Consider the following 12,021-nt stretch of genomic DNA (forward strand, 5'->3'; position numbering starts at 1 on the left):
GTCTTTGACGATTAAGGTTTTCATACATGATATGTAAATATGTTTTATTTAACCTGCCGATCAGAGCTGATTTTCAGGGGGTTAATGTGTCCCTGCGGTGAACAGGACTGTCAATGTTATACCATGCCCACTACATAAGCAGCTAAGATGTGCTGCGTATTGAACATAGTGCGTGCTGGGATAGGCAACTGTCTTCCTGTGGCACAGAAGAAAGAAATATACTATAGCAAATGTATGAATAGATACATGGAGAAAAGACTGCTGATGTTGATGTAAAACAATAGATTTGGGGTTTACACATTCAGCTGTTTATAACACACACGGACTGCTTTGACTGAATAAACTAAATACATAAAAATACTCGCCTATGAAATAAACTTTAGTTTGAACACCTCAGGGGGAAAAACACTTGCATGTTTTGAATCATCAGCAATGAGGCCAATGAATGGTACTCTGCCTCTAGCCCACACAAATGCATGGTTGAAGCTGGTATTTAGTGATGATATTCACATAGACTGAGACAAAGTCAGGAGGTCTGGAAGCAATACTCACTAGCTGGCTGTGCCGTAACCTCTCGCTCTGGTGAAACCCACTGACACTGCTACAACAAGGGCTGGAAGACCTACAGACAGACACGGGGAGAAAGATCAAAAGTGTGAGACAAAAGATAAAAGAGAGCCTTAGTGGGGACGATGAAGCATGTCGGCCCAATAAGATTTCCCAGTATGAACAACTCTATAAGGCTCCTTTCATTAAAATGCTAAGCAGCCATGCAATAGAGTGTAATATGAATGTATGATTCAAAGTGACTGGGTGCTCTATAGGTAACCCCAGCGCTCTGTACTTCCTGACACGAGGTCTAGCTACAAGCATGAAAACTGGGCTTAGATAGATGGAAGTTATTTTAGTCATAGGCGACCCAAAGCACACAGTGTGGGTGTGTGCAAGCAGCACCAGGAGTACTTGAGCATATGAGACTTAGAGGCAGTTTGCAAAAATGCAAGATATAACTAGGAGTGGTCAATAAGTCATACAATAATTAGCTAAATCAAGTGATTTGTGTGTGTGTGTGTGTGTGTGTGTGTGTGTCTGCGCACAAATGAGAAGGAAAGAGAGTGAGACCAAGTGTCACAGAATGCGTGCTAGAAAAAGAAGGAAATATGCCGGGCCCTGTAATGAGCTTGGCTCTGAAATATTCATGTAATTAACAAAGCTGTGATTATGGCTGCAAATGAAAGGCAATTAGAAAAAGTCACATTAACATTAACAAATAAGATGGTGGAGAGCCAGGCCGATCCACTAACCAGCGAAGTTTCAATTAGTCAACATCATCAATCTAGCATTTAACTCTATGTAGGACGGCAAACCGCGCACCTACACTTCAGGCTTACACGGTCTGCTGCTAATCTAACGCAGATCCAGTCCCGCCCCGAAATCTCCCGTTGCCATGGCAACCGATTTCAATCACATAATTTGGGGAAGAAAATTGGGAAATGGACGAGAGGAGGATAAGCTGTTTGATCCTCTCCACTATGCTCGACCGTTTCACGCTTTCTGTGTGCATCTGCAAGTGTGTCGGATAATTGAACAGCTGGCACGCGCCCCCGCCGTGTGCCCGGAGCCTTCGTCGCGTTCTGTAACTGCACAGCGTATACATTTCGCTCTGTATCAGGTTAGGGCATCAGTGAGTTGGCAGATTAGACCTGTGGGATCAATATCAAGTGAAATGAAATGGGTGTGGGGGTTGTGATTTTTTTTTTTTTTTTTGTGCTATCTCACTGCTCATCTTGCTAGGGTTGTGCAGATGTTATCATATGTTTTGATTAACATCCCATCTAACATCCCTGCTGCCTGTTGAGTTATCAGGTCGTCTAGGTCACAGCATAATAGAGTGACATGCGGCACAAATGGGTGAAAAAAAAAGTGACATAGACTCACAGGCGGAGAGGAGAGAGTTTACCTGTAAAGAGTGACACCCTCTGAGAATGTGTATGCATGAGACAGCTTACACATGGGGCTTTGGCTGAGTTAGATAAAATTACAGTAGAAAGCTGTAATGAATGCCTTTTGGGAAATGAAGCAGCAAATAACAGCATACGGTGAAGAAAAATGGGATATAAATTAGAACGGAGCAAATGAAGATTGTTAAGCATAATACAGCCAACAATTTCAACACTATGGCATAATAAGCTGTTACATTTTCATGTAAAATAAGCCTGTCCTGCTGCTCTCCATCACCAATGCATGTCACACAAGAGTGCCTCAATCAGAATCCAATTCATGAAAGGGTCTTCATTTGCCACGCTGACAATCCTCTGGCATCCGAGGATAGCGGATGTTTTCGGTAAAAGAAACGGCAGACACCTTTATTATCAGCTAAGTGTAGAGAATGCCACCATTATATTGGATATGATAATTCATGCATTCTGCATTTTGAAACAAACGCTGTGCTTTCTTCACTGGAATTCACAAACGCGCCTGTCAAAATGTTCAGATTTCCAGGAAAATCATGGCAACGACAAACAAGCGCATAGCAATACATATTAATGCTTATGGAGGGGAGTCAGGAGATAATTAATGAAGTCACTGTGTTTGTGCACTCAGCATGATCAAACGTGCTTCGCGTGTACAGTCGTGCAGTGTTAGACTCATGAACAAAAAAGTGACTTTTTGATAACTTTAACATTAAATCAAGATGGACGGTTGTTGCTTTGATTCAAAGACTTCCATTCCAGTGTCTTTCTAGTTGGTCGGCTTAAAAAAAGATTTTTGGGGGTTCATTGAAGGCATTGAATCTCTAGTAAGTTAAAGACTCAGCTGGTCATTATTAACAAGTAGCTGTTACTGTGTTTCCAAAGTGCTTTGGTACATTGTTCTTTATATCAGGTGGTAAAGTTCCAAGGACGGAAGATGCCCTTCTCAATGCAGCCCATAAATGCAGGAATGCAATTCAACACAGTTGCAAAAGGCTGTTTCTCACACAAAACCTTGATGAAAACAAAAAAATGTCAATGAACAAATCACTGAAACAGCCGTCAAAATAAACAGTTCCTCTGACGCTGTGAAAAACCAAGGTGGTCAAAATGTTTAGATGTTCTGTCAGAAAGACAGACAGACTCCCCTTAGCTGCTGAGTTCCAACAACTTTGCATCAAAGCAGCCCAGTTTGAAGATTCCTTTATCTCCAGCAACACGATGGAGCATTTGGTAATCGTCGTCTTCTTTCGGCACACGGTTGACCTTGTAACATGTTTAACTGATCAGGATCCTCCACGTTCAAAAGTTGCTGCAACTACAAAGATTCTTTAAATGAGTTTGCCAAAAACGTGTGACTTTGCTTGGCAGATTTACATAATTTTAGAGACTTTTCAGCATGGAGTGTATGACAGTTTATACACTGAAATAATTCCAACATACTTTAGAAAGCGGGGGAAAAAAAGAAAAGAGAAACTGTTCAGCTATGAAGGCGCATTATCTATTTTGATCACAAAGACACAGAAAGCAGTAATTGTTCAAATTGTAGACAATTGGGCTTTGATTTGGCGAGATGTGATAAAACAATTGCAAGCGCTACCAATGAATGAGAAATGTTTTTTTCTGCTGTGCGCAAGTAACAACATGTTGTGAATGATTTCACATATTGTTTTGACAACTTGAACTATTATTTAAGAAGCGAGAAAGACTGCGATGAAGAGAAGCGAGCTTCACCGGCTAAATGTATCTACAGTTGCAATTAAACAGACAAGAAACAGCAAAGATGCAGATTAGCAGAGCAGCGTTTTGAAAAAAAAAAAAAGCATGCTCTGTGTGCTGGAAATGAGAATCTTATCTTTTGAGGTTTTGCAGACACGTGATCGTCAAACGTGATATTAACTTGTCTTCTGGACATGTGGCAATCACAATAAAAAAGTAGAGTGAAGTGCACAGTGCCCTAATCACACAAGCTTAGATGCTGGTCAGTGACCATCTGGCAACCACCTGTCGTTAGGGAAAAAATTGTGGTTGCTGGAGGTTGATGGCAGTTGCTGGGAAAATAATTGTTAATGCCCCAGTCACACAGGCCTACACACTGGTCAGTGACCCCCATTTATCCCTAGCAACACACCTGTCACTATAAGCAACTGTGGAAATCTACTAGGAACCAAAAAAAAAAAGGATTTTGGTGTAGCATCTTTTTTTATACCAATTTTACCCAGGGGGAACCAATGACATCCAGGATATATGCATTTTTCCCCCCTTGCAACCGATATGGCAGACAAATGTCGAGCAATATCACGCGAGAAAATTCAACAGGAATAATTTCAGGGGTGATGCATGCAAAGGGCTATTACAATCTTAGCCCAGATTTCAGGTACATTTATTGTCACATCTTTAACTCATACTCTTGTCCCGCTTTCTCCTATCAGAAAAAAACCAACCTTAAAGCCCCCCCAAAATATATTTTTCTGTCAGTGAAAGCAGCTTGTGCTCCCTGTCTGAGTGAAAAGGTAGCTGTAATAATGTCAGATCAGCAAAGAATGTGGCCCCTTTAGCTTCTCTGTTCAAACAGGCAGAGTTTGGGAATGAAACTGTAATTATGGAGAAAACTGAGTCGGTTTTATTACCACAGATCGGTGACATGGGCTGTGTCTGTGTGTGAGAATCACTGCAGTCTGGTACAGTGCATGCCAGGAACCAAGAGATGATGGTACAAAGAAAATGCGACAGACTTGTATATCTATGGCAACTGCTGTGACAGCTACACTAGTTTAGCATATTGCTGAACATTCAGGTAGGCTCTATTATTAATTATATATTAATTTTTTTCATCCACTTTGTGCTGACCGAGCTTTAGGACCGTTACAGCACTGCACACTGTTTTAAAGTGTGTGATACTGTGTGGACTCACCCCAGCCGAGGCACAGAAACCGCTTGCGAATGAGTCGTGACCTCATTTTGCCAATGACTGCCAGGTAGGACTGCCACGCCTCAGTCAGCACCCAGCAGAAGGATGCCAAGAAGAAGAAATGCAGGAAGGCAGCAGTCACAGTACAGAGGCCCTAGTGAATAAAGAAAGTAATCGAGAGAGACAAGGGATTACAACACACGGAGAGGTGCTGTTTAAACAAACAAACAAACAAACAAACAAACAAACAAACAAACAAACAAACAAACAAAAAGTTCTTAAGAAGAGACGTCACGAATCATCTTTTAGGGCTTGGCAGGGGAATATGAAACCTCCGCAAAATAGAAAGTACAAAGGCAAAAATACTGAGTGGAAGAACACGAGTTCAACCTGCCACTGCTGTGTGGTTGATCGATACTGACCACCACACAGTTCAGCCTTGCTTAGTCAGAAGACTTAGAATGCCTGCTTTGAGAACTCCACTGTATGAACTTTGTCTACTTCTGAACCCTGGTGGTTTTTGGCAGTTTTGTTTCTAGGCAATGGAGGCTTAGTCACAAGCACTATTATTGGAATCACAAGCATACGGACAAGACTTCCTGTCAAAATTCACGTGTAACTCAAAGAGCAGAAAGTCATTACCTTGCTAAGCGTTTGTGATTGTCCGACCAGAATTAATAAATTGGAGGCCAGGATGGAGAGGCAAAAATTCACCAAGATGATCGATCTCTCCGACCGGATATACCTAAAAGCAGAGAAACGAGAGATGGGAAAGAGGGAGAAATGACAGGCGTGTGCGGTAAGCATTAATGACAGACTGATGGACTGAACAGTGACTTTCTGGACATTGCAGAGACATTAGCTTGAGTTTGCCATCTGCTGCGTGTAATCAAAATACAAACTAATCACTACCTCCCCCCCACCGTAGTTGAACCATTTGTTCCTTATTAGGCCTCATTGGAGTTTTTGGCAAAGCAAATGACAGACACAAAAGAGACTTTGCTAGTGAGAAAATGACCACTGTGAGCACAGTTGATGTATGAATACTGACACTGCCATTACTCTATCAAATGTGTCTCTCAGTGTGTTTGTGAGCTCTCACCTCCAGAAGGCAGCATATATTAGCAGCAGGATGAGCAGAGCGGTGCAGGAGATGCCGCACCCCACCATAAGGGGCACAGAGGGCATGCTGGTAGGACCCATGTCCTAATAGCGGGAGGAAAGAACAGAAACAGGAGAGGGAGAGAGAGATGGATACTTCAGTGCAGTTGCAAGGCATTACAAGAGACATGTACCTGCATCAAAAAAAGCCTGAGTATTTTGCTCTTGTCAACAAAGCACATCTCAGTATATATCTGTTTGAACTTGAACGTGCTGGTCTTGTTATCGAGGTTTTGTTCCAGTTGCTAGGAAACATTCCCAAACTGACTGATTAATGATGATGGCACTTATGCCACTGAAGTTGCATCAACTGTGACATCGACATTTGATAATGCTAACATGTCTATGAAAGCGAGCTCTGTGACCATCATTAAACACCAGATAATGTAATTGTTGCTGCTTTTCTGCTTTAAATATCCACCAAGGATATGATAATCAGGAGCCACTGAGGAAATATAATTAACTGAAACAAAATTAAAAAATAAAGCTCACCTACAGCATCTTTTGCAGGACAAACTAATCCTTGCATTAAATTTACATCATCAGTTTAATGAGGCTTAGCGTTAGAGCCACTCTCCTTAAATATCACTTAATGCAGGGATGTCAAAGTAAACACTAAACTCCCTTTTCTATCAGTGCAAAGACATTTAATTAAACATTCAATAACTGGCATGTCTTATTACAAAAAGAGACATGCAATTTCAACTATGTGTCTGCATTTTCAACATTGATAAATGTGTAAAATTACAGAAACGCTTCTGTTAGCTCATTGTCCAGATTGTCCTGTAATTATAATAATGTTCTTTTTTCCCTATAGTAGAAACAAAATTCTATATAGATATAATAGTTACTTGTTATTTAATTAGTTAGTTATCTGATTATCTATTACTTAACTATTTGTTGTAATATGAATGGTATGAATAGTATAATTAATCTTTATCAATAGGAATCTATATGCATTCCTTCACATTTCCCAAAGCCTTCCAGTGGGCCATATTGGAGTCTTTGTCAGGCCAATTCTGCCCCCCTGGCCTTATGTTGGACACCCCTGAATTGATGTATACTATCCCACAAGTGTTGATGACTCTGCTTTTTCCTTTCTACAAATCCACTCTCTCTGAGGCTTGTTGCTGTGTTTAAGCTGCTTTAGCCTGTCCACAGTTTCAGCACATCTGCAAGCTGCTTTACAACCCACCTCTGCCTCAGCTCTGCCTTTAAAGCTCTATCTAACTTAATTAATCAACCTGTTGTTACTGATGCCTGCTCTGTATAATACGTATGCGAGTTAAAAGGGAGTGAGGTACCAGAACAGAGCTATTCCACCAAGTGTAAATGACTGCAGATTAAAATATGACTCTCCTTGAAACCACTAGAACAAACTGTTTCTGTGATGACTGACCAATGCTGCCAAGACACAGAGCTAGCTTTGACAAACATTCACTTTACACTTGCTGTGCACCAATTATACACTCATTTGATGATTTCTTATGCGCGAGGGTAAAAGTACGAGACCACAGCGCATAATTAAGTGATGTAGGTCATGATGTACAGCGTACCTCTGCTCCTGAGGTGTGCCTTTGAAAGCATGAGGAACAGACAAATGAAGCCGCATGGAAAGCATGCACCCCGCCGCGTCCCAAATGGGCTTGATGTTTGGCCCGCTTTTAAGTTCTCAATCACACAATTTACCTCAATTTACCCCCCGCAGCGACTATCCTTCCCTTTCATCCCAAAGATTTATCACTGTACGTACCCGTGGCACAAGGTGTCTTTTACTGCAAATAAAGCACATACTTGCACACATAGGCACATCCAGGCAGATGGGCTAAGTAATTGAAGGTAAGTGTTTAAGTTGCGTGTGCCTGTGTGTGTATTCGACTTGATCTGAATAGACGGAAGCATAAGACGAAGACTTCTTTATTTCCATCAGAAAGGAGAGGAGAAACCAACATGAAAAGAACGAGTAAGAGAGAAATTTAGAGAGGGAGATGGAGTAGGAAGAGCTAAGGACAAGTAAGCAAAAGCAAAGAGTAGGAGGTGAGCGAAATAGATAGGGAGACTGAAAAAGCAAGAAAGTCAAAGCTTGTCTTTTAGTGGTTTTTTCCCCTGGCCCATCAAAGGAAGCCAATTTCTCCAGAGGAAAGCGGAATAGGTTGGAATACCAATACGGCACACACACAAACACACTGGGAAGGGAATGGAGGTGAAACATAATCAAAACTGCCTCATAGGGAAGGCGAGATCTACGAAAAAAAGACAAAGAGGGCATATGACAAGCATCTGTTCTAGGAAAAAGGGAAGGGCCTAGAAGGAGATCGAGAGACAACAGAGACTGACTGTGTTTGATACTACGAAGAATAGAAGGTCAAAGGATACACAGGCACTTGTGTTTTTTGAGGTCTGACAGATCAAACACAGGGCGATGCATGGGGAATGACAAGCAGACAAGCGCATGCACGCACACAGGCACAGGCACACACACTTAAAAAAAGGCTGCAGGATCACCTTTTTTCCCTCTCAGTTTCTGAATGAATCCGTCTTAAATTAGCCTCTACTAGAAAACTAGTCAAATAAACGATTCTCTCATTTCTAAGTGTGCTCTATATAAACCCCTCGTCATCGTGTCAATTTGTCTAACAGAATTGTCTAAATTGGTGGCGGTTAGGTGTGTGATGAGATTAAGGGTTTATTTCATAATATGGAAGGATGCTACAATAAGGGGAAATGAAAAGAGGAAACGCCCACACAAACAGACACGCTCAAAAACACTAAACGTAACACATCGGGCCCGAGGCTACTGGCTCACACAGATGCCCTGCCCCAGATAGATATAGTGATATTTTGATGCAGTCGGAGGAGAGAATAAAACGGAGTGCAGATTAGAAAGAGTGAGTGCGCTGAGGCTCTGCTGTATATGGCCAGGCTCCCCTGGGCAGATTGGCTACCATGTGATGGAGAAGATAGCTATTTTGAGCTCAGGAAGTTTAACCTACTTATCTCCTCTCACTCCTCCTCCCCACCCCCTCCTACCTATCCTGCTACCACCCACTCCCTCACTTCATCTCCCTCTCTTTGGCTCTCATTCTTCCCCTATTTTCTTTCCTCCCCCCTACATTCAGACCTGCTCCTCACTAGTGGCTTTCCATGTCCACCTGCACCAAAAGGCCTGTTTTCCATTAACTGTTCTTACAACTTTCCCACTGGAAGAAAAATGTGAATATTGAACTTAGCTGGCAAATGTAGTCTTCCTATGACTGATTAGACAACTTCTGTTTAATATGTATCCTTATGTTAAGTTATCACTGTACAAATACTGCAGCTGGTTGGTGATGTGCTTAAAGTGCACAAAATTAACTATATGAACAATAAAGGGCACCACCAAACGGGAGAATTTATCCAGTATTTATTACAAAAATTTCACTTATCTGTATGTGTGTTTCTAGTGCTGAATTCCAAAGTAGCATGATCAGATTAAGCTTTTCAGTACTGCAGTAAACACAGTGATTATGTTACAGTTTTCAGACACAATCTACACGCTGGGCAGATGGAAAGAAAAAGAACATCCTTGCAATCACCTGCTAGAGCTGAGCAGACTGATCTGAATAATGATAGCATTGAAACCACCACTGATATTGGTATCAGATCAATACTAGTGCAGTGGGATCAATACTTTGTTTCTGTCCAGTATGCAGCCCACTGACGTGTGTTAAACAAAACATGTTTTCTTCTTAGAAATAAAGAAATATCCTTCAAACATGCATAATGAAAAATCACTGAACCTTTTTGCGTTGGCTGTCAATTTTATTTTATTTATAGCATATAGCACATTTAAAGAACAGAGGTTGAGCCAAGTACTTTAGAAACAGGCACATTCACATCTCCAGAATACATGAAAAGCTTTTGCCCTCTTAACTAATTGTAGTGGAGAGCAAAAATCACAGTGATTTAGCGGTTAATGAAATGTGTTCAGAATTTGCAAATCATGACACAATGCTTGCCTCTACAAAAGCTGCCTTTATACTGGCCCTGTATCGGATCAATACCAAAATCTGCAGTATCAAACAGCCCTACCATCTACACAGACAAACATGCTGACACAAAACTAGCCAAGAGCCTGGAGAGATGATGAAGCTGAGTGCAAGCTGACCCCAGTACAGCAGCCAGACCCTGATCTACAAAGGGCGGCAAAAGCTATATTTCATATTCAGTGACGCTGAACACATTAGTGTTTGGTCCCCATCGATAAATTTCCTTCACTACATATCTTACTAGTCTTAGCTAACATGGAAATTAATTACTACTGGTGTGTCTGGCAGGTGACATCACTACAATAGTTCTGCTTATATTACATGTAATATAATACAAGATGGTTAAATTTGTTCTAGCAACAGTTAATTATCGCCTGACTTTGAATTTTAAATGTTTAATTTTGGGAAGGAAAACCAATTGAGTGATGGCAGGAAACAGGCTTAAGCTATCCATTCATTCCCCCTATAGTGGATGTACTGCAGCAAAATCAATAATCAATATGTCCACATTTATTATTTGTTAATGAGAACATATTGAGTATTCATTACCACTTACAGCATTGATATTTTTGCAGTGTGTCTCACAGTCCTCCCATGTAGGGTCTGAAAATACTAGGCCCCTTGTGAAAAGTGGGGAAAAAATGACATTTTCAATTCAAGGCAGTCACTTGCCCCTTTTATTCCCACACAGGTACATACAAACTCAACAGTACACCCAGGCACACTGTGCCACTACATCGAAGGTAAAACTCTTTTGCTAATCTAGCAATCCTGCTGCTCAGTTGCCTGTTTTGCTGCCATAGCACTAGTTACATACTCACTGCAAAATACTTCAAATTGAGTCTTTTTTTTTTATTTTTGCAAACCCTCGAGGTTTCTTAACTTAACTGACTCTGACTTCAGTTGCCTCGAGAGAAACCAAAAGCCTGCTTGAGCTTGGAGTGCTGACGCCGTGTCACAAAGCGAAGCCTTTTCCTTACGTGTTGTCGTTTTTGCATAATGTTCAAGGTTTGTGATGTTTGTTGATGCAAAATGCAGAACGCGAGCAAGAAAATGAAAGGCCTTCAAGACAACGGGCAAACAAAAAGCCAGTTGCACCAAGACACATTTTTTCCTCAAGGGATCTTGTGGACCAAATTTGTATTTCACATTTAAAAAATCCAGTCAAAACCAATGCCTCCAACACATTCTGACCCTCTAATTATATTAAGAAAAACACACACTTTCCACTCAGTTTTGAATATCTAATTAACAAGTGTTTGCCCTGCCCACGCTCAGGCATTATGCATCTTTAGACAAACATGCAACTAAACCATTACACCTGTTTATTCATAATTTCCTGTGTCATCGCTGTCACTTGGCTAACCCTTCATTAATGTGACAAAGGATTAAAAGATTTTAATGCAATTCTATGCCGAGTCCCTCATAAATTTTAGCGCCCCCTCATCCTTTAATTACATCTGACAAGTGCGACGTATTTGCATACCATAACCTTGCAGTCTCGCTTGGTCTAGGTCAGGCCTTGTTTTCTCTCCAAACACTGCTGCCAGTTAAATTATAATAAGTTAAAATATGAGTCGCCACCTTGAAGCACTTCAGTCATCCCTATCGTCTTTTCCACAGTCAAATCAAGCACGGTGGCCATTATTAGTCTAAATAATAGGCCCTGTTCTGAAATGTTTCCATTCTGATTAGGTGCCTCGAGCACTGATGATAACAGACGAAAAAGACTCGATTTATCTCAGGCAAAGCCAGTCATTTCATAAGAATGATTGGGCCAAATGCAGTTAGCGTGGCAGGTAGAAGAAGCTCTGAGAAATCCTTTACAGCAGAAAGACATCAGTTCGGATATTGTTATTTGGAGCGACTTACTTTGATTCAGTAATTGGCTCATAAATAAGTTAAAGAAAATGAGAAAATCCCTCTTTCTGTTTCTCCTCCTCGCTCA

At 41.1% G+C, this 12,021-nt stretch overlaps 1 protein-coding gene across 14 annotated transcripts in view; it reads right to left on the minus strand.

Annotated features, from left to right (window-relative positions):
* Positions 1–12,021, minus strand: part of adgrb2 (adhesion G protein-coupled receptor B2) — a 261,448-nt gene that overhangs the window by 43,725 nt on the left and 205,702 nt on the right. For all 14 annotated transcript variants that reach the window (XM_084918725.1, XM_084918731.1, XM_084918722.1 and 11 more), the window contains 4 exons: positions 5,987–6,090; positions 5,527–5,629; positions 4,888–5,038; positions 553–622 (listed from right to left, as the gene is read on the minus strand). In XM_084918725.1, coding sequence (XP_084774851.1) covers positions 553–622; positions 4,888–5,038; positions 5,527–5,629; positions 5,987–6,090 — 428 coding nt within the window. The remainder of the gene's footprint in view (positions 1–552; positions 623–4,887; positions 5,039–5,526; positions 5,630–5,986; positions 6,091–12,021) is intronic.

This window comes from Perissodus microlepis, chromosome 22 (assembly GCF_051167445.1).
Source record: "Perissodus microlepis isolate ML-2025 ecotype Zambia chromosome 22, ASM5116744v1, whole genome shotgun sequence".
In the NCBI taxonomy this organism is placed as follows: Eukaryota; Metazoa; Chordata; class Actinopteri; order Cichliformes; family Cichlidae; genus Perissodus; species Perissodus microlepis.